Here is a 22,637-nt window from a genome sequence, read left to right as displayed (position 1 = left end):
ATATGTCAGCCTTTTGTCACCGCTGCTTTCCTTCTGCTTCTTGCTCCTGAGAGAGTAAAATGAATTGCTTAATTTTTAAGCAACAAAACAATAAATAATAGATTTCAATACTCTTAGCCTATTATTTTAAGTTAGTAGCAATTAAATAAACTAAATTATGAAATAATATTTTATGCAATCATTTGTTGAAATATCTTTCACCTAGGTATTAAATTTTGGTGAGACAAGAAAAAATTTAGAACACCATATTCTTAAATAAAAATGTGTCCCAGTACATTTGTCCCTTTTTAGGTTGTGGTTGTGGTACCACACAGTACCCTGACTAATGCACACAAACATGCATTTGCATCGATCCTATCGTGTTACGTTTGAGGTGTAGCACTATCATTTCCTAAACTGTTAAAAGAACAGTTCGAACTGTAAACTTCATCGAAACTAACAGCAGTGTTATCTGATTAGTTCCTGCAAGTGAAAACCAAGCAAGGAGGTACACACTTTCCTTTTATTATCAAATTTGCAAAAAATTTTGGGGTTTTTTTCTTACTAAACAGATTATTAACTCTTTTAAGCAAAGCACCAGGGGAGGGGTTCTTGAGACTCCGCTCAGTTTAAAAAGGCACTCTGCTCACACTAGAAGACAGATAATGGAGAAAGTAACTAATGTCAGATATGACAAAACTAGTGGGGGGAGGGGAACACATACATATACATACACAAATTTCAATCATAGCATTACAGATTAATGAAGATTTTTTTGGTGTAATCCATTTTTTTATTAGGTGCCCCCAGTGACCAAAGCAGTGGCACATCCTCTCCCCTGTGTGACAGTGGTTTGCATCTCAACTACCATCCCAACAACACGGTAAGAGCTTATATTTCTTTGATCGAATTACACAGAAGATTAATAATGCTATAATAGCTAAGTGGAAGTAATTAATAAAGGACAGCAACATGGGAGGAGCTCTAATTAACACTGGAGATAGACAGTTCCATAGGAGGCAGAAAGAGTTGCCAGATATTATGTCTATGAATTAAACTATGACAAATTATACCAGCTGAGATTGTGCCTTGATAGATGTGATTACTATTTTTATCTGGGCAACAGGGATTTTGCGAAAAGTTTTTCTTTTAGACTATTTCCACAGCACAGGAATTAAAATTATTAAAATGAAAATATATTTTCATGGTTTAACCGCAACCAGCAGCTAAGCACCACACAGCCACTATCTCACTCTCCCCCAGTGGGATGGGGGAGAGAATTGGGTCGGTAGAAATGAGAAAACTGGTGAGTTGAGATGAAGACAGTTTAATAAGTAAAGCAAAAGCTCTGCACACAAGCAAAGTAAAACAAGGAATTCATTCGCTACTTCCCATCAGCAGGCAGGTGTTCAGCCATCCCCAGGACAGCAGCGCTCCATCACACGTAATGATTACTTGGGAAGACAAATGCCGTCACTCTGAACGTTCCCCCTTTCCTTCTTCTTCCCCCAGCTTTATATGCTGAGCATGATGTCATATGGCATGGTGTATCCCTTTGGTCAGTTAGGGTCAGCTGTTCCAGCTGTGTCCCCTGCCAGCTCCTTGTGCTCCCCCAGCCTGCTCGCTGGCAGGGCGGTGTGAGGAGTGGAAAAGGCCTTGACTCTGTGTAGGCACTGCTCAGCAGTAACTAAAACATCCCTGTATTACCAACTCTGCTTTCACCACAAATCCAAAACATAGCCCCATACTCGCTACTGTGAGGAAAATTAACTCTATCCCAGCCAAAACCAGCAGGCGTATCTAAAGAAAAGGTAGAAAACTTTTTCAGAACATTTTTCCATTATTTTTATTTCATTTATTATCTAAAACTTTTGGCAAAGGATGATTTAGGCACATGTTTTTGCCTATTTTTAAGGTGAGAGCATTTTACTTCTAGTAATTTACACTTAAAATCTTACTGAAGAATGATAGTATTGTGGAGCAAAGTCTCTTTAGGATGTAATGCTACTGATGTCTGATCAGTTTTTTAGTAAAAGATGTGCAACATCTTTTTTTTTTTTGAAGTGCAACAAGGGCTTTTAACAATTTTCTTAGCCAGGAAATGCAAGATTTCCATTACTTTATATAGTTCTAAAGGGTTTTTTGCTGCATATTTGGCTTTGTGATAGGTGAAAATACTCAAATAAAATAAAAAGCACTGAATAAATAAACCAATATACAGCATAATTATTACAAATATATTAAAAAAAAACCCAGAAATGTAACCATTGTTCAGTAGACTTTGCTGGTCTTAATTTTTTGCTTGTTTTATTGTTCTTTCATACTTCACTGGTAACGGTTTGAAATAGGAGCCTGGAGACTTAAAACTCAATAGCACAGATTTTAAGCCTGACTATAATCTGGAAAATCTTTAGGTTTTATACACTTTTATAGGAGCTGGAATTCATAAAAATTGGATAAAAATAAAATTGGCATCTTAATGCAGGTCAAATAATATAAAATACATATATATATATATCTAGTGCAACAACATCAGAAGCAGACTTATATCAAGTCTATCTATGTATGCACGTGGAAAGGCTATTGCAGCAGATCCTAAATATATTTTGCTGGCCACTTCATTTCTAACTTTGCTTTTAGGATAAAAACCATGCTTCCACTTGTGAATCCTATTTCTGCAGGTGTTGAAACCTTTGAAACTACAGTTTCTATTCGAACTGATAATAATTTACTGGAATCAAGTCTTTTTCTTTCAATTTAAATAATATAATAAGGCATCATGAGTCTATAATTCACCATAAGTTAAATTCTTCTGCTGAAGACCAGGATGTGGTTCTTATCTCAGATGTCCCCTTGTAATGCGAATAGAATGCTTTATAAAACCAAATGAGACATCTGTATGAATTCCTAAATTATGTACAACTCTTATGTAATGTCCTTCCTTTTTCTCAGAATATTCTTCAGATTGCATTATGACTTGTGGCTATAGTCTATTTCTTAATGTATAGCCTTGTTGATTTGCATGACTGACTCAGGTGATTCTGATTCAGAATTTGGAGGAGACAGGACTGGTTTTGGCCTTTTCTCAACAATTCAGAGTTATACAGACTAAAGGTAGGGTGAGCATTTCTGTTGCAGCCAGATCTAGGCCTACAGTTTGCATATAAACTTTTTGCTGCATTTTAGCTTTTCCCTCAAGTTTAATCACAGCTGAATAAAGGTTCCTGAGAGCAGATAGAAAAGGTAAAAAATTCAAAATAATATTCAAAACAACGTACTAGCTTAGTCTTCCTAGCCAATCATTTATTAATTTGGGTCGAATCTATGGAATATTTCACCAGAGATTCAATGTTTTAAATAAGTGAACCTGCTTATGAAAAGTCTTCTGTTCAGCTAAAATGATGTTCATAGTGATCTTTTATATATGTAAAACATATATGAACATATAAATAAAAGTAAAGTTCATGTTGGCAATGCTTTATAATTCCATAGTTCTTACACAAAAATGACACTCTAAAAAATACAAGATGTACTTAATTTTTGTAATATTTGTTTTATAGAAGATACAGGTAAGAAAAAATACGAAGTCTGAGATTAAAAAGTTGTAAATGATGCAGGTGCAATTTTACTGATATACTAAAAGTACTGCATACATTTCAGTAAGAATCACGCTTCAGAAAAATAGTATCACAAGCACTGCTTTGTAAAGAATTTTATAAAGAAAGGAAGAGATGTTGGATTTTTAAGAGTAAATGTTGATCTTTTCACTTTTTATAAACATTTCCTATTCAAATCTATATTCTGTAAAAATACTGGTGAAATGAGACTGTAGATATTTAAATACATATTCTTTGTAGGACATGATAAAGTTCTATTTTCATATAAGTAACGTCTTGTGTAAATAAGTAAAATTAGAGTATTCATCATAAGCATGTAGTTTCGACTAGACAATTTTCATCACATTAAATCCCATTCACAATTACCATGTTTTAAGATGATGTCATTAGAATAGACATGTATGTAAATGTGTATGGGGCCACAGTGAAGAACTGAATTATGGTTGTATAGTGAATAATTTAGAGATCATCTTTATTCAGGGTACAGGTATAAAACTAGTGGCTAGTGATACACAGAAAATATTCACTTCTATTCATGACTAGTCATTTCAAAAAAAGGACACAATCTGTTTTCCCTAGGTTTTTAGAATACTGTTCCTCACACTCCCTCTAAGCGTATTGGTGTTGAGGTTTATATAGATTTGTTTTATTCGTGAGAAAAAAGTTCAGAATCTTTCCAGTGCTAGCTAATATTGATGCCAAGTGATTTTGGGAAAGTGGAACACAATGCCAAATAAAATATAAAGTCTTTGAAGTCTAGCTCTCTCTTTCCAAATCTGCTGAGTACTTACAATGAAACCCAAAAATGAGAAGGACCTTTTAATGTTTTTCAGGATACATTATCATGTTCCTCATGGCCAGCATCCCCAGGACTTAGGTGGGAAAAAAGGTGGTGTGATCTCCGATTAATTCCACTTCTTCATTCACGGTTTTCCCAGTACCTTCCTGGATCAGATTTGTGCAGGTAAAGAAGTTTGGAAAGTTGAAACTTGACTTCTTGGTTAATGGATACAAGCCTTTGGGAATTGCCTTGTTAGAGGAATGACATTATTAGTTCTACCGCAGCTGTCCGAGATATGAAATGTAGAAGCTTTCATAAAGGTGTATCTAGGTCCACCTCGGCCCATATTCTCTTCTGACATCAGCCAGGACCACGTATGTGAAGAAGATGTGTGATCTTCCCACTTGCATCTAGTGGTCAGCACATTTCTCAGTTTGAGATTGCACGTAGGTCATCATACTGAATAACTGCTAATGCTCCTGTGCTCAAAAGCTTCTTTCTAAGCTGCTTTTTTTTATACCTTTGGTTTTTGTAATGTATTGTGGCATTGAGCTCTGCAAGGTAATTATGTTTTTAAAATGTACTTCATTTTGTTTGAATGAAATCTCTCACCTGATAACTTCATTGGGTGAAATAATCTTCTTTTTTGGGAGCAGCAAGGACTGGCTGCCCTGTGGGGAAAGCGAGCCAAGAGCAGAGGGTGGCAGGGAAGCTGGACGAGGCAGTGTCCATGCAGACAAGGGCCCTGTCCCACAGCCCCTGCTGGAGGAGCAGAGCAGGCCTAGGGGTGGTCTTCAGATGAGTCCATCGTGGTCAAGTGGGTCTCAGGTCAGGCTGGGAATTCACCCCACAAGTCAGGTCTGAATCAGTGGGATACATGTCCAGGCACAGACATGGCTGCAACCAAACTCAGGCGAGGACCAAAGGCAAGAGCTTGAGCTGAAATGCAGCTCCCGAGTGAAGGGGGGCACAGCTCCCCACCCCCCCAAGCTCTTTCACAGCAGCCTGATCCCACATCCCACAGCCACACCATGGCAGAGCTGGCCTCAAGCACGGGCAGCTGGGCACCCAGGTGGGGGAAGAGGGTGAACTCTGGGCCCTGACCCTTGTATCAAGGCAAATGCTGAATAAGTGTTCTTGATTTACGTTTTTATAAGTTCAGATGTCTTCTGTTTTCCAGTTTGAAGGATCCCAATTATCTCCTTTTAGGGGAACCATTCCATAGCTCTGATTACCCTTGCTACTCTCTCTGTTTCTTTTGTAATTCTATATATCTTCTATGAGACAAGGTGATCAGGACTGCAAAGAGGATTCCTCTTGATTTTTATTAAAACATAATGATGTTTTCCATTTTTTTTCCTCTGTTCTTGTCTAATACTTCGTAATAGCCTTTTGACTGTCACTGAGCACTAAGGTGATGTGTTTCAGAGAATTGTTTGTAGTTACTCTTGCATTTCTTTCCTCAATGTTTATAGCTACAGTAAGGTTCTTTTACTGCTTACATATAGCTAAGCTTATTTTTTCCTATATGCGTTACTTGCATATATTAACATTGAATATCATTGCCATTTTGTCTCCCAGTCACTGGGGAAGCTGTCCAAAGCTCATAGTCAGGTTTAAACTTACTGCATCATATAGACCTACAACTTATCATTGTGTAATATAATATTGTCCTAGTAAATCAGAAGAAATCAGAACAGAGGACAAGAATATTCTTGAATGATTGTTGTTTTTCAAGTGTTATGCATTTAAATATAAAAGAAAGTAGCTACAAAATCTAACAAGGCATACTATAAAAATAAGATCATACTTGTTAAAAGGTTTAAATACCTAGCTATTGCGTGGATTAATTTATCATCTGTATATATAAGAATGAAGTTCTAATACTAAAAACTTCTGCGAGTTCCAGCATATAAGTCATTAACTGGAGAACAGCTGTCTACAGTTCTAGAGCATGTTTCTCCATTACTTCTTCTAATCCATAAGAAACATTAGCTCTTAAAATAAAGAACTGATCATTTGTGAGCTTGTGACGCCTTATTAACTGAAATAAACTCTGGCTTTCCCATGTAGCCTTCTTGTCTGCCAGCTTAGATGTGTGAGTCTGGGAAGAATAGTGTTTTATGCTGTACCTTGACGGCTCATCAGGCATTAGTGGTTTAAAATTTCCTGTTCCTCTGTTAAAACATGCGTAAAATTACCTAATTAATACAGAAAAGCTTCTTTAATTTTTCTGGAAAGACTGTTTTGTGAAAGAGCCTCCCCAATATCTCTGTTGTTACACTCACCCTTCCAGTGTTTCTATAGGTCATAGGTCAAGTGATACCATCTGCCCCTAGGGGTGGGTTTGTGATCTTCCCCAGAAACTAGGAGAAGAGATATCATAGAATCATAGAATGCCATGTTGGAAGGGACCTAAACGATCATCTGGTCCAATCTTTCTTGGCAAAAGAATAGCCTAGACAAGATGGCCCGACATCCTGTCCAGCCAAATCTTAAAAGTATCCAACGACTGGGAATCCACCACTTCCCTGGGGAGATTATTCCAATGGCTGATTGTTCTCATTGTGAAAAATGGTTCTTTTGTGTCCAATGGAGGACAATAGACTCCACTCTCCCCTGGAGTAACTTGTACCCATTACCCCTCATCTTTTCTATGTGACTCCTTGTAAAAAACAAAAGGAGTGTTCTTCAGCCTCAGTTTGGGATTCGCCTGGGGTGAATTTTATTGTTTCTTATCACAGCCTGCTTCCTTCTCATTGGTTCTCAGCAAACATTTGAAAGTTGTACAAAAGCCTTCCACGGCCCCAGTTAATTCTAAAGGCTATTGTTTCTTAGAGGTACATTCCCTAGGTCTGCCAGCCTTTTTTCTATTCACAGAGCTGAAATTAAAGCAGGTTAGGCAATAGTTATTACACCACTAGATAATTGTGAAGCTAAAAACAGCCTGCAGCTTCTGACTGGTAATAGCAAAATCATATTTACTTGACTGCGTGAGCTTTGTTCTATTGAGGAACAATGGCTGGCCAAGGGAGTCAAGGTGTAAACCAAAGGCTGCAACAGTTTATTGGCTGAACTGAAAGGGAACAGGATATAGTCACCACAGAGGCAGGAGGTTTTTTTATTAAATTCTGTGAAAAACTTCAGCTCAGTGTTTAACAATGGTTGAAATAGAAATAATTAAGAGCATGAAGCATAAAGGGCCCAAAATCATAACAGTCAAATCTGAGATCTGTTCTGCTCAGATAAGATATTGAATTGAATAGAACTACTCACATGGAAAATTAGGACATATTCAACTATTCATAGATCTAGGGTTTTAAAATTCAGTCTTCTGCATCAATAAAACACAAGCTTAAAGTGCACATTATAGAACTTGTACACTACAGAGAAAGATTTTTAGGTAGTAATGATATTCCTAAGATTTGAATTTCCAGAAAATAAATTTAAAAGTATATTAATATAAAACAAAATACCCGAATTCATACTGAAACCTTGAATAACCACTGATAATTTTCTCCTTGTGTCCTTCTATGATGTCTAACATGAGGAAGTAAGAGTACTTGAAGCAAACAAAAATGTAGTGTAAATATGGAGAGGAAGTGGGGTTTTCTTCAAAAAAGCACAGAACCAACATTTTATGTTGTTAACATTACAGTTTATAAGAGTCTTTTAAATTAGTGTAAAGATTTCAAAATGTGACTCCCTCTCAAAATTTGTTGTGAGAGAAAGGTAGATAATTTTTAAAACAGATTGCTATAAGGAGCAACATTAAGGAAAGGATATTGAAAATAATATAAGAAAGCAACATCAAATGGAATTTAATTCATTACATTTTCTGTAGTTAATACTTACAAGTCTGTTTTCACTGTATAAAGTCTAATATCTTTTTATGTTTGAAAAGACTGGCACAGAAATACATCATATCTTTATCACATACGCTATTATGCCTCATAATCGTGTTCTAGCTTTTCTGGTGGGATGCTTGGGACATGTGAATTCCAGAGAGAAGTCATATAAAATTCCAGAGGGCATTCAGGTTAATCTTGGAAAGCTTATTAATTTCAAATATGAGTCTTGAGTTCCAGAAGGCACAGAACCTGAGATGTGTAGTTGAACGAGAATTCATCTGATCTTAATTTTTTTGCTGTATTATAAAGTGATTAATCTACTATTTGTTCTGTTTAGTACAAAACAAACACAAAAAATGTATTTAATACATTATTTTTTCAGGTTTGTGTGGTAGTATGGACTTTGCTGGTAGACTAATTCAAAAATACTATTGCAATAATCTAATGGTAAGGCTATCTACTGCCCAGGCACATTCAGAAGTAATCTGTTAGGTAGCCATGCATCTTATAATCTGTGCTTATTGATACTTGGGCAAGAACATACTGGATGAATGGTTTTGTATGTGCACAGATCAAATACCTAGGAACAGTAGGAGCAGTCTGGTGCCCCGAACACGTCAGATTCACTGTGTTTGCAGTGTAAGGGAAATTTGTGCTTCAGGATTGAATCTGGAACATACTGGGTTTCTTTGCTTGTGCAGGTTAGTGTCACACATGAATAGATTCCTTCGATTCCTGCTTTAGTTTACAATAGGCTGAGGAGAAAGAAGGGGAGTCCTGAAAAGAATGCTATTTGTATTGGAAGACATAATGAACAAATTTGTGCATCATGCTATGCACTGTATGTAAGGACTTATTTAGAATTTTATTCTGGAAGAATTTATTATTTTTATTTATAGCCATTTAAAATAAAGGATATAGTAAACAAATGCTAGCTACATCACCTGAAGATGCTTTAAATAAATCTTCCTCAAGAACTCTACCTGAATTATTGGGAAAATGAGTCATTGAAAAAAAGTAGCTCTCAGTTTGTACCTTTGGAAAAATCACTACCTGTGTGAAAAGGCAACTAAACTGATAAGTTAGCTGATGACTTTAGATAGAATACTTGTCTCTGCATGGTCATGTTAGGATATATAAGCCTTATTCTCCTGCAAGAGCTAGTTCTCATGATGGGACTCTCAAAGCAAAGGCATGTCTCTAATTAATTTTTAATGCTTCTCCTGACTGAAGGAAAAGACTATACTTGACAGATATAGCAAAGACCTCTATGGTAGAGATAGATATTAGCTCTACATTCTACACAACTACCATATAATTTCAAGAGGTAAAAAAACCCCCAAACCTCTGCAGAATGGATATCTTTCCTGAGATGTCAGAAACTGTCATCAATGGCACTCAGAATATAACACTCACTTTGCCTGAGCCATTCTCAAAGAATCTAAATGATGTACTTAATTTTAAACCATGAATTGATCATTATGGGATGGGTTTATAGCAGAATGCCAGCAGTGGAACTTGGTATTCTCTGTATGTTTAGTAATCTCTTACTGTGGGATATGGATTAATATTGAGGGTTTTTTTGGTTCTGAAGCCAGAGACCTGTGAGCCTTCCAAAGGCTGTTAGCCAAGAAGGCTATTTATTGAAGAAATTAGGTTTGCTACTGCTTTAGCATCTGAAGGTTTTCTCTTTTCCTATAATTGCTCAGCACTCAGCTGTGGAAAGTCAGTCTACAATGCATGACAGATTATTGTGTAGGTGCCCAGATTGGTGCTGGGATAGAGGCACCCAGGTGGCCACCGCTCTTGTCATTGAATGTCTCTCAGCGTTTCAGTGTATTTTGCTAATGATCCTATATTCAGAAATGCAATGGGTAAAATCATTAATGCTACCTGATCGATTTTGAATTCTCCAGCTTTTCTATCAGTGGTTTAGAAGAGGATCAAAATTCTGTAACCAAGAGCAGTCAACAAGGCATATCAAGACAGGAATCTTAGCATATTTAAACAATGTATTAGAAAAATGAAACAAAAGTATTTGAGAAAAAGTTACTGTATTCCACTGAATTTCTCAAATTATTGCCCACAGTGTCCAATGCACACTTTCCTTCTCTGTGATCTGCAGTATTAAAGTGTTAACTCTTTGGTATGCATCAGCTATTTCACTTTAGCTTCTGAAGTAACACAGTGTTGGTGAAGGTTCCATGGAGCTAGTCTATGGAATTTTTTTATAGCTTTATGGAATCTTAATATAGTCTGTGTTGACCTTTTAGCATGATCTTTGTAACATGTCAGGTATTTATAAAACAGGAAAACCAGCAATTTGTCAGTGTTCAGTGGCTGACCTTCATTGTAGTTGAAAGAAAAGCATTTCTACAAGTATTGTTAAGATGATATGCTAGAACAGATGAAATTTTCTTCTGACCTGATCTGTTATGACATGTCTATAGGCAAAATGCATTCCAAGTAATTGCTGTGGATGGGGTTTGCAGTGGAATAATTCAGTGTCTCTCTGCTGAAGACTGTATCGACTGGCTACAAGCAATAGCAAGTAACATTTCCAACCTCACAAAGCACAATGTAAGTATGGATCCAAGTAAGCCAGAAGGTTTCCCAATCATATTTGATTATAACTGTCATAAAAGCCTAATGGGTTCACACACAGAATTATCTGCATATAAACAATGCTTGAGGCTGGCTGAGAGAAGTCAACTCAAGTTTGTCATCAAATCAGACTTTGTGAGAAATCATTGAATGGGAAAATATTCTGCCCTAGAGTCATATAGTTCACTCCATCGCTATCAGAGTTACTCGCTTCTTAGCCATACCAGCTAGCATTAGAAACAAAGACCAGCCACAAAGGAGGAAGCCAGATGTGATGGGTAAGCACATATAAAAGCAAAAAATCCTGTGGTTTCTTGGTAGTTGGAGAAAGCACATCTGTATAAAGACTGGTATAATCAGATCTGAATTAGATATTAGGTCTGTTTAGGTATCATTTAACACTAGGAGAATGGCAAGGTGCTTCTGTGATATAGATACAGATGTTTGTTATCAGCAAAAGTTAAATGCATTTATGCTTCATGCACTGTACTTCTATGACCTGATCTTGTGGGATAGATATCTCTTTTTATTGAAGTAAGAATAAATGTTATGCAAAAGTTTTGCCAAACTACTAGTAAGTTTGACTCGTAAGTCTTCTGGACCTGCCTAGGATGTGTTTTGCATTTGATAGATGACATGTAGTTTTTTTCCTGTGGAAGCCTATATGATACCTTTCCTGTTTTTCCTCAAAAAATACAGAACACATGGGTAACTCCATTATTTTGAATTGAGTTATAACAAGGAAGCCCTTGAGGATTTAATTTATATTCTCTCAGATTTCCTTAAATTTGCTTTAGCATCCCAAACCTGTCTCTGAATTTGCTTTTGTTTCAAATACAGGGAACGCATTGAAGGCAGTTGTATTTCTTGGAGATTTATATTCAAGATGCAAAATTACGTTCCATCTGGCAGCAATATGTAAAAGTCATTGTATTATAAAAATGTGACAGACATGAATTCATCCACCATCTGCAAGCTTCCATGCAGTACAAGCGAACTTTATGGCTATTTATTCATCCTTACAATGCTGTTGCTGTATAGAACCTTTCTTGTCTCTCTGGGCATCCAGACAAACAAAGGTGCTCATTTTTTGTCTTGCCATCTTTAATTCAGACTATTAAAGATTCTTCCTACCTAAGCAGTGTATTTGTTTACTTATAGCAATAGACAGATGCACCTAAATTTTATCTGATAATGCTTTATGTAGCTCTGATGAGACCATAATTATGATTGCTTAGCGTAGCTTGAATTTCAGTAAGGCACTGTTGTTATAGCATCTATTTTCAATGTTTTAAAAATGAATACAGTTTATAATTCTACACTATTTTCCATAAAATACAGAAACAATGTATCTGTTGTTTTATAAGATGGAAATAGTAGATTATATAAATATTATGCCAATATTTGTGTTTACTTTATACCAAAGACATCCGGGAGTTAGGGCTTATGACAGTTTTCCATGAATCTATTTTTAGAACTGTCCTAATTGTTCATAGTCCATATGAGTTTATGGAAACCAATAACACTGCCTTTTCTGTAATATACTTTTCTCCTAAATTGTCAGTTGCCAGAAAGAATTAGTTATTTGACAGCATATGTGATAAGTCAATATAAGAAACATTAGAAACACAGAGGGGAAAAAAACCAAACTGTTGCTCAGAACAATGATTAGATGTGATTAGAGGTCCCTATATTTTCTTTCTTTACAAGATGGTTATTGACATGCACATACTGTTGATGTTAGCATTTTTCCTCTGAGAGAGGCATTTAATCACACTCATTCTCCCTTACTGTGGCATCCAGTACCAAAGAAACACAGAGTATAGGACTTTATGTGAACTTTTGGACAAATTGACTGATTTTTAGTTTCAATTAATTTCTTATTTCTATCTAGGGGTTACAGAAAATAATTTGTTTCATTTAAATACTGTGTGGCTCATAGAAATGTTAACTTACACATACCTTCTTACATTTACCTTTTGAAAAAGAAGGAAGCAAATGAAAACAGGACTACAGAAACTAATATTTACCTGAAAGGCTTTCCTTTACCAGTATGTCTAGTTTGGACTCTGTAGATTTGGGTGGGATTTATCTTGCCTAACTTTAGATGACTTAACACAGAATGTCCAAAGAGTGATCCTTATGATTTACTTTCAACATCTATTTTATGATGAGCTTAATTCCCTCGGGATGTGTCTTTCTTTCCTTTGACTGATAAGGGATCCAAGAGTGGTGAGCTCAAACTTTGGTACCTAAAGAGATATGAATATCCTGTCACTGGTGTCTTTGAGGGGTCAGAGAGGATTCCTCTGAATAAAACTACCAAAGAAATGCGTGGATGTTTTGACAAAAAGCATATTTGTCGTAACCAGAAAATCTGAATTGCTTTACTTTTTCACACACACACTGGCTGAAAAAAATCATCTGAGGGTTGAAACCCCACAAATGTGTGGTAAGAGCATTGCTTTCTCTCCCTGTGTTCCCACATGTATCTTACAGCTGTGAAATGTGAGTCCCTGACTCCAAAATCTCATGTTTGAGCCTGTTGTTCAATTAATTTTTATAAGTATAATGTCAAAATCTCTTCTGTCATGATCTAATATGTCCACATCTGTCACAAAGGTGGTGTGACTCAATTGCAGAATCATCTTTGTAGCCAGTACCTGCTAAAGAGCAATAAGATAACAAAAAGACTGGAATAGAAACAAAACCAAAGTGTCTTGACATCATCATCTTTGAAAGGCAGTGTTGCTAACTGAGTATATGTAACGGAGGCTGGAAGATGGTGACTGCAGGTCATTGTATGGTGTGAGATAAAACTTGTATTGTTGTGCAACAGGATAGTTACAGTTTTAATGCAGAGCTACAGAAATTTATATCCTATTACAGAAGAGATTAAAAAAAATCAGAATGCTGATTGATCTAGTTGACTTCCTTTCAAATTTTCATCAAAAGGCAGACTTCAGGTATGCACTCTTTTTCTTTGTGTTCAGTAAATTAGAACTAGTGTCCTCCATGATTTGTGGAATGCGGAGAGTGATACCACTATTTTTCATTTCTTTAGCTCCCCAGAAACCATGGAAAGATTACATAGGAGATGAAATACATCACTTTAAAATTACAAAACATGAATTGACTTGTATATTGGTATGCAACAAAAAAGCATCAAAAAAGCATACTATAGAAATGCATAGTTGAAAGTGACTTGATATTGCACTATAATTGATGATATAATGAATCCATAAACACCATTCATTTCTGAAGATGTGTTCCTCTCCAACTTGAGTCACTTGAGATGCATCTGTGTCAAAAATTCATCAGTTTTAGAAGTAGTCTCAAAACTCAGAAGGGTTATGTTAAACCCAAAGTTTAGTCTAAGCAATACTCAAACTGAAGTTCATGTACTGAAGCTTGAATTCGTTAAACTGAACCTAGACTTGGGAACACTAATTCCTTTATGAATTGATGAGGTAGAAAAGAGTTTTACCTCTTTTTGTTTCTGGTTTGGATGGCAAGCTAAAGACAATGAGACAGGGAACAAGCTGCTGCTTCTAACTTTATTTACTGATGCTCCAAGTAGAACTTTCAAGTTCTGAAGTTCCAATTCATCTGTGAACTATTGGCCTTTCCATGAACTTTTAAACTCTATTAATTTCTGTGGTAATGAATACTGATTTCTATTCTTTGCCATCTATTTTGTTAAAAGAATTTTATGATGACATTATCCACTAGATCTAAAAAAAATGTGCTATGGAAGAGTCTAAGAAAGTACTCCAAAATCATGTGGTCTTTAAAGATCCACCTGTTCCCAGTACATCCCTAATTGGTGCAATTTGCAAGGGACTTGAAGACAGAATTTTTAATGGCTTTAGCAGAGATTTTACCCAAGGTCTGTTTCAAACTTGATCAACTGAAAATTATTCCAGTGCCACAATATTCTATTCAAGTGCTGACAAAATGAAAAAAAAAAAAAAAAAAGGGAAAAAAAAAAAAAGAAAAAGAAAAAACAAGACATAAGCTTTAGGTGTTCATAACAAAAGAATAATAAAAAATAGATTGCAGTTAGCGTCTTCTGGGCTATAGCTTAATAGAGTCTTTGGGGATTTATCCTCCCAACTCAATATTTGTCACTCTTGCCCATTGCTTTGTCTGTGGCAGATTATTATAAAGTGAGTGCAGTGATACTTCTTCTCCCTTTCCTCTTCCATCATTTCCTTGGGAGACACTGCAGCAATTGCACATTTATGTGTCTTATCTCGAAGCTAGACCTTGACAGAGGAGAAGCAACATGAACTTCATCAGACAGGAATGACAGGCAACTGAGGTAAGCTTGCCAAGCAGGAGGTGACAAAAAGTTAGTTTTAAATTTATCTTGCAAAGGCCCATAAGATCTTGCAAGATTTAGTTCACAGTAACTTTGCTTTTTCCGTCATGGTACATTTTCTGGGTAAAATAATCTGTGTCTGTGAAATTAATGAGGCACACATATATTGATAGTGGAAGCACGGCAGTAGCATGAAAGCAGTAGGATTAAGCGGTCTACAAACTGAGTATGAGTTTGGCACAATGTATGTGTTTTCCTGAGCTTAAACCTTTGTTTTGAACAAAGTTCAAAAGTTCAATTGAAATCATGACTTTAACCATACACTTAAAATGTAATGCCTAATGAAAGAAACTGCTACTAAGAAGACAAGTATATTTGTCCTCGCTTTTCACTGAAGAAAAGAGAACAATAATACATCATCTTTACGATGCTGAAGTTTGGGTAATTTTGTAGGAATTCTGTCAGTCACAAGGTAGAGGAGAGGGAAAAAAGTACAAAACAGGAGGAAAAAAAAAAAGCATTTAGAATAATATGATCTGTTCCACTTGTGGGAAGAATAACATATCACAGGACTACATTCAGTGTTTAGCAAGTTATTGAAATAAATTGGTAGTACATGTCTCATTTTTCTGGTGAGTGCACCAGTAAGAGCAACTGTGGAATGTTATATTACATGAATAAATCAATGTCACTCATAAGAAGGGAACAGATTTCACATTTCAATTTTTTTAGGTGAAATACCACGGCAGACCATCAGGATGCTCTGATGTTAGTCATTTTGGAGTTTTCAGGGATTTTATGCTCTTAGATGCCTTGTGAATTTTGTATTACAATAATATTTATCTTTTTGTTGGTTACTAAGCTATGCATGTTTGGAGCAAATCCAAAAAGATCAACATTAGTATCAAACCTCATACAGTGGTATATTCTGTTATAGTGCAAAAGACAAATACTGTCTATAATTTAGAAGTTCAAAACCTTGTAAAAAGACCAAAACTACAGAAGATTATAGGAAGTCTTTGAACTATTGCCAGTAGAATAATTTTTACACATATAATTTACTTCTCCCAAGACAGAACTACTCCAATAAATCAGGTGTTATCAAATAAACGTACATTCAACTGTTTTTTCAGCATTTTTAAGCATTAGGCATTCATGTGCTTACGGAGTTCTGACACTTTGATTTTTTATTCTGCATCCCATGTAAATGTCATACCTTATAAAGGGAAGCTTATAGAGGTAGTCATTGCAACATTGATATTTGGGTCTCTGTAGGAGCATTTAAAACTCAGAACAGGATATGCTTGTAACATACTGCTGCCATTTTTTTTCCATATATGGTTCTCTTAAGGCATATAGATCTAAGTGAATAAATGTAGTCAGTGAAGCATCAGAATTACATAAATCAAGTCTCTTCCATTCTTTCTTCATTTTTTAAGATGGGATGTTACCAGCCTGACATTTAAAAATGCATCTGTTTCTATGTCACTGTTATCAAGTTTTACATACGGCCTTGTCTCATATTTACTTGCATTTTGGGCAATTTGCTGCATGTCTCATTTTACTAACTTGTTGCCTTTACCTTGTTGACTAAAGAGTTGTGGGATATTTTATATCCTCTTGGGTGTACTGATTTAGCTGCAAAAAAAAAGTTAAGTCTTGCCAAACTGTGTTGCTGTTGCTCCAATGTGTTTCATCTGCATTTTTATAATGTACCTGAGTTTAAAGGACAATGTCTAGCATGTGGCAGGTCAGGAAAACACTGCAAAAAAAGAATATTTCTTCAAGAAATATTTCCTCCAGAATATTTCTTCCAGAATAGTCACCTTATCTGGGAAATTTGTAGCAAGAAACTACTGTCTTCATAGTGGGAGCATTCGTTATGACACATTCTGATTAAGGTGACAGCACTTATCATTAAGACATGCAGTCTTACAGTCTTGATTTGGAATATACATTGTAAATTTCAATTAGTCATGATAGCTTTTCAAATTAAAAAAAAAAAAAAAAGACTTTCTGTACCAAACTTCTCCCAAATGTTAAATCTATTAATATTATTTTTAATAATGTCTTTCCAGTTTTGCTGTACATAGGATCACAAGTCTTGCAGTAGTCAATAATATCTAATAAAAATATGGCCATCTGTATTGCTATAAATTACCACTACACAGCTCTCACATACAATTTAAGAGAAACAATGTCCTTAAAGACAATAAAATCAAAAGCCCTTCTTTATAAACATTCTTCAAACAGAAGAACCACAATTTTCCTGTTAAATGCAAGCCTTAAAAAGAAATCCTCATTATTGCAGGGAGAATATTTTTGCAGGTTTTTATATGATACTGTCACACAGCAAAGAATCACTGCACTTTACCTGATTCATTCAATTTTGTACGGAGCCAAATTAAATTGTAGCCTCGCACTAGTACTTAGATGAAAGAAAAACATCAGAATATTCAATACGTTCTTCAATATATGTAGGATTTATATTAGGCTCTGAGATTCTCTTCCTTCTTTCCATTATTATGTTAAGTTAGGCTTAACTTGACATAATATAATAAAGACTATATATGAGACACTTCAGAGGGTTGTCATACTTGCTCTCAACATCCCACCCTGGTTAAAGGTAGCAAGGAACCTGTAATTAAGAAGAAAAAAAAAATACTCATTGATTTAAAGTGGCAAAGAAACGATGATAAGAATAAAGGAAGTAGGAGCAGTATGACTGGGAATGCAGGTAAGCCACTTGGCTTTTGCAGAGAGGTAGCACATGGAAAAAGAAAGTACTCATTATAAGTTGACCTTTCCTGCCAAAATGCCAAGCTGCCCTTTCAGTAGCAGTCAGAGACTTCCAGCTACTTTAACCTAGTTTTTGTTGTGCGGTAAACTGTTCAATATTCCACAATTGGTTTATTTTAAGCAAGAGTGTGTTGAAAGTGGCTGTTGAAACAGCAACTGGGAACTGGGAGGCTAGGCAATAATAACCTTTTTTTGCGTCCCTCCTCTTTGCTGTCTTGAACAAAAAAAACCCACAAACATGAATATCATTATTCGTATTTTAAAGCAAGGTTAGCTTGTTTTCAGATGCCTTTCATCTTACCCACTTTTAAAATATATTTCTAAAAGGTGGTTGCATCAAAATTTTTGCGTTTCTTACACAAACAATTAAAAAAAAAAAGAACTAAAAGAAATGGAAATGCACTCAAAAAGCCATAAAACACCTCAGGGAATACATTATTAGTAAGCTAATGTGTTGCAAGCACTTTCTCCATTTGGTTGTCTTGCTTCATAAAGTGCTGTAGACATCCAGTGTGTTCAGGTACTGCACAGCTTATATTTGTCTGAGGAAGAGAACGGGCTCAGAGGAAGAGGTAGAGGGCATGGGGAGAAGACACGAATTTCATTCTGGGACAGTTCCAAGAGGTTGGGGCAAACAAGCCCAGCTGATGGGGAAACAGGCAAAACAACAAATGGCCACTAGGCAGAATGTGCTGCAGAGGAAATGAGCCCCCAGTCCTTTGGACTTGCCATTTTTCTGCTAAAAAAAGCTTTTATGAAACTCTGCAACAAGTTTCTTATCTCCTAAAAATACTTCACACAGCTAAGTAGCAAGCATCTGTGGGGGGAGTCTGAAAAGTCTGAAATTATACCCATGCTGATCACCTATGTGGGCATCAACATGATTGCAGGGATGTTTGTTTGTTTGTTTTTTATTTCAGAAAATGAGGTAATTACATACAAAACTTATTTCAAACACTATCATCAAGGTCACAAAGTCAAGCTCGAAAAATTGAGAATGAAGCCCCTTGTTTCATTCTCATTTCCCAATGCATGGTACTCTGCGACTTACTGCACAGAAGAATTATTAATTTCCTTTGGTGATTTTTACCTTTTTGAACTGTTTATAGTGACCATATGAGATGTTTCAGCTTTTTTCTTTTTTTTTTTAATTGTTTTTTTCAATTTTTTTTTTTTTTGACAATTTTACAGGCTGAAAAAAGGAATTTTCCTTATTGTACGACTCAGGAACTGTAGTACAGTGAAATGAAGGAAAATTTTCTTTACTGCATATATGGAACCACTTGAGACAGCTTTGGTCTTAAATAACCCCAACTTACGTAGAAAGTAACATAAAGCACAGCTTCCATTGACTTCTTTGCAATGGCCTGATTTTCCACCCTTTCTGATCGTGTTTCCGGTTATGAATCCTATAAAAGTGAGTGTTAAGGAAAGAAAATATTTAGTTTAAATAGTTTTCTTGAATTAATTTAGGAACTTGCTGGCAAAGGATAAAGGATAAAAATAGATTTGTTGGGGAATGTAGCTGCCTTAAACGTGAGGGGCTTTTTTGCTTTTCTGGATTTGTCCTGGTTCTTCAATAAAAATAACTTTGAACTTTGCTAATAAGTGAAACAGAGGTCCCAAAGATGCAGTGTTCTTCATAGAATCCTGAATTTAATCCAGGTTATTTCACCCTGGGGAAAGAACAGTATGAGATCATAGAATTAAACCCTATCATTAAGACCAAAGGGAAAAAAGAAGTAAACTGCTTTAATGTTACATGCGTGTGCATATATATAGATATACATACAAATATGGACACAGGGAATAAGATTCAATAGATGTTAAATGCTAAGAAGGAAAAATACATTAAATATATAAAAAATGTGTAAAACAATTTTTTTGTTGTTTCATTTATATTTGAAATCAAATCTGCAATCCTTTGCTGTATGGAACAATGTCTCAGAAGCTATTAACCACATATATTTGATTGATATTAAAATGACTACACACTTTTATATTTGATGCAGATAATCAATTCTTTATTTCTCAGTTTTGCTTTTTTATGAGCCAATTATCAGTTATGCCTCAGTAGTCTGTCAAGAGAGCACTTTATGACTAAAGTGTACCTACTGGGTTCCTAAATTCTATTTTGATATGAGCTCTTCTGTAATAGGAAAGGTAGTCACTAATTTTTAGATATAGACAATGAGGAAATCATAATACACTTCTGGAAAGGAGGCAACCAGATAGTTAAAGAATGCCTCTTCTCACCTGTGACTACCTAATGTTTCAGTATCATAAAATACAACATAAAATGCAACCAAGGAAGACCTTGACGCGTGTTAATCCTTACACTTGCGTTTAGCTATATTAGCAGAAAGATGATGTAAGGTCAATGCAGATACACCGTTTAGCTCTTTACTATGATAAATTCCAGTTTCATTCATGAGGCTACTTTTTGAATGTCATAAGACAAACTTTATTTCCATTTCAAATTACTGATAGGTATTCTACTACCAGGGTGATCCACAGAAACCACATAGAAGATCAGTAAAAATATTTTTGTAGCCCATTGAGTCAATAATACAGTGACCATTTAAGTAACTGGATAAAGTGATTTTTTCTTTAGATCAAGTTGTTCAGAGGTAGATTTGAATATATGCAACTAATCTATGTAGAGGTGATTTATTTGCCTGGTTCATAGGTTTCCTGTTTGTACAGACATGGAGTCTTAATAAAAAAGCAGGGTAAAATAGTATATGTTCAGATTCCAAAAATGTTTGTAAGTCTATTGGTGAATGATCACACAAACTAACGGCAGTTTTCTCCAGGGAAGAATCTGCTGCCTGCCTAGCAGAAAATATTGTTTTCATTGTGTTTGTTTCCTAAGGTAATTTTATAAGGTAATAAAAAGGATGAAAAGCTTCCGATGGCGTGTCAACATGCTGCGGCTTCTCACATAATTCAGCCAATTTAACATTGTCAAAGCAGTTTTAACAGTTCTTCTTTTCTGGTATCTGATTGCCAAGGAACTACACTTCTCTTTCCGTCGCTACTTTTTTGTAAAAGTGTAGGAATTCAATCTAATTTAGCTAAATTAAGTGATCTCATGGAAATGTTAGGTGTTTGTCCCTGAGAAGGCAAGATCCTCTCCACCCAAACTCCCACTATAGTCAATAGATAGAAGAAAATGTCTTTAAGAATTGATGAAAGTGAACTAGTCCTCCTAACTTAGTCACTTACTTTTATCCCATTAACTATATAAAGAACACAGACATCTCCAGAGGGTAATTCAATCTCCTTGAAGTACCTACCTCTCCCACTTCTAATAAGAAATGGCAAGAGGATATGTTAGCCTACAGGTAGGCTACGTAATATAGCCTACATAATAATAGCCTACAAGTAGGAAGAGTCACCCTGACATGAGAGACAGGAGCTCTCCGTGCTACTCAGGCTGCAGGCCTGATGCCATCTGTCTCACCCCTGGCCAAAGGATGTCCGGAGACAGAGCAGGGCTGAGGCTCTGCTCCCCCTTCCAGAGACTGTTCTCTTTGCTAACCACTGAGCCGCATGTAAAACTCATGCCAGTGTTGTTTAGCAGGAGGCAGCGCTCTCATCCAGGCTATCCAGTAGGATTTATCCAGTAGGAGCATTGCTTAAGTGCAGCAGATTCGTGCTTATCTTCTGCAGCCTGAGTACTGTATGTCCCTTATCATGGGTGGGTACTCTGGTATTACCTACCATGACCAAATTGGACACAGACACTTCGCTCCCTATACTACAGCGCAGCTTTTATTTTTCCAGATTTTTAAACTCAACTCAGTTCACTAATCTCATAAACAGTGCAATCCCCCGAAGAGTTGTTTTAGCACAACTGAAAGGCTGGCAACCTAGGGTGGACATACAGACAGGAATAAAAAAGTCAGCACAAACTTGTGCAGCCAAGTTTGCTATGAAAGAGAAAGATCGGGAAGAACAGGCCTCGTAGATATCTTTGACTGAGCAATTGGGGATTTTTCGTATTTATGAATGTTGCAGTCAGATAGGTCGTCTTTACCATTTTCCCTTCTTCTGTCTTCATAGATCTTCCTTTGCAATCTACCAAAGTTTTGAATACTAACAAGAATGTCTCTCAGGTTTTGAGATCAAATTAAAAGCCATGCTTCTTGAGATGTTCTCACATCACAGAAGGTGTCCCCCACCATTTTGGAGTGCTGAGGCTTCTTAATTTGTGGCATAATTATTACTGCAAAACTAGCCCACATTGCTTTGGGGAAGCCAGGTTCATAAAAAATGTGTTTTTTTTTTTTCTTTATGAGCAATGGACTTGCTGGATAAAGGGTGTAAATGAAAATATTTGTTGTTTTTCTTTTCCTGTTTGCCTTTCCATTCATGTGGCTGCTGCTTTCCCTTTCCAGGTGCAGATGTACCTGGGGAAAATAATAGTCTTACTATTGTAAAGGGAAAATACAGGTTTTACCGGGCATTTCTAGATATAGATTTGCTTAATATTTCTTCACTGGAATACTAACCTACAGCTGTTGTGTACATTTAGAAGAACTCCTAGTGTCCATTGGAATGCTTTACTATTCTACTTGGAAAGAAAAAAATACTCCTTTTCTCATACGTCCATTATGGGAAAGATAAACTGAGGGTTCCCATTCATGGAAGAGGAGGGGGTTAATTAAAATGTTATG

The 22,637-nt window shown here is 36.0% G+C and overlaps 1 protein-coding gene across 1 annotated transcript in view; it reads left to right on the top strand.

The window, feature by feature from the left end:
• SNTG1 (syntrophin, gamma 1) overlaps positions 1-22,637 on the top strand; it is a 164,243-nt gene that overhangs the window by 50,713 nt on the left and 90,893 nt on the right. Inside the window, exons 8-10 of the mRNA XM_009889797.1 lie at positions 780-862; positions 4,430-4,560; positions 10,679-10,808. Coding sequence (XP_009888099.1) covers positions 780-862; positions 4,430-4,560; positions 10,679-10,808 — 344 coding nt within the window. The remainder of the gene's footprint in view (positions 1-779; positions 863-4,429; positions 4,561-10,678; positions 10,809-22,637) is intronic.

This window comes from Charadrius vociferus, unplaced genomic scaffold (genome assembly GCF_000708025.1).
Source record: "Charadrius vociferus isolate BGI_N301 unplaced genomic scaffold, ASM70802v2 scaffold8, whole genome shotgun sequence".
Classification (NCBI taxonomy): domain Eukaryota; kingdom Metazoa; phylum Chordata; class Aves; order Charadriiformes; family Charadriidae; genus Charadrius; species Charadrius vociferus.
Note: the sequence above shows the minus strand (reverse complement) of the source record. Positions and strands in the feature narration are given on the sequence as shown.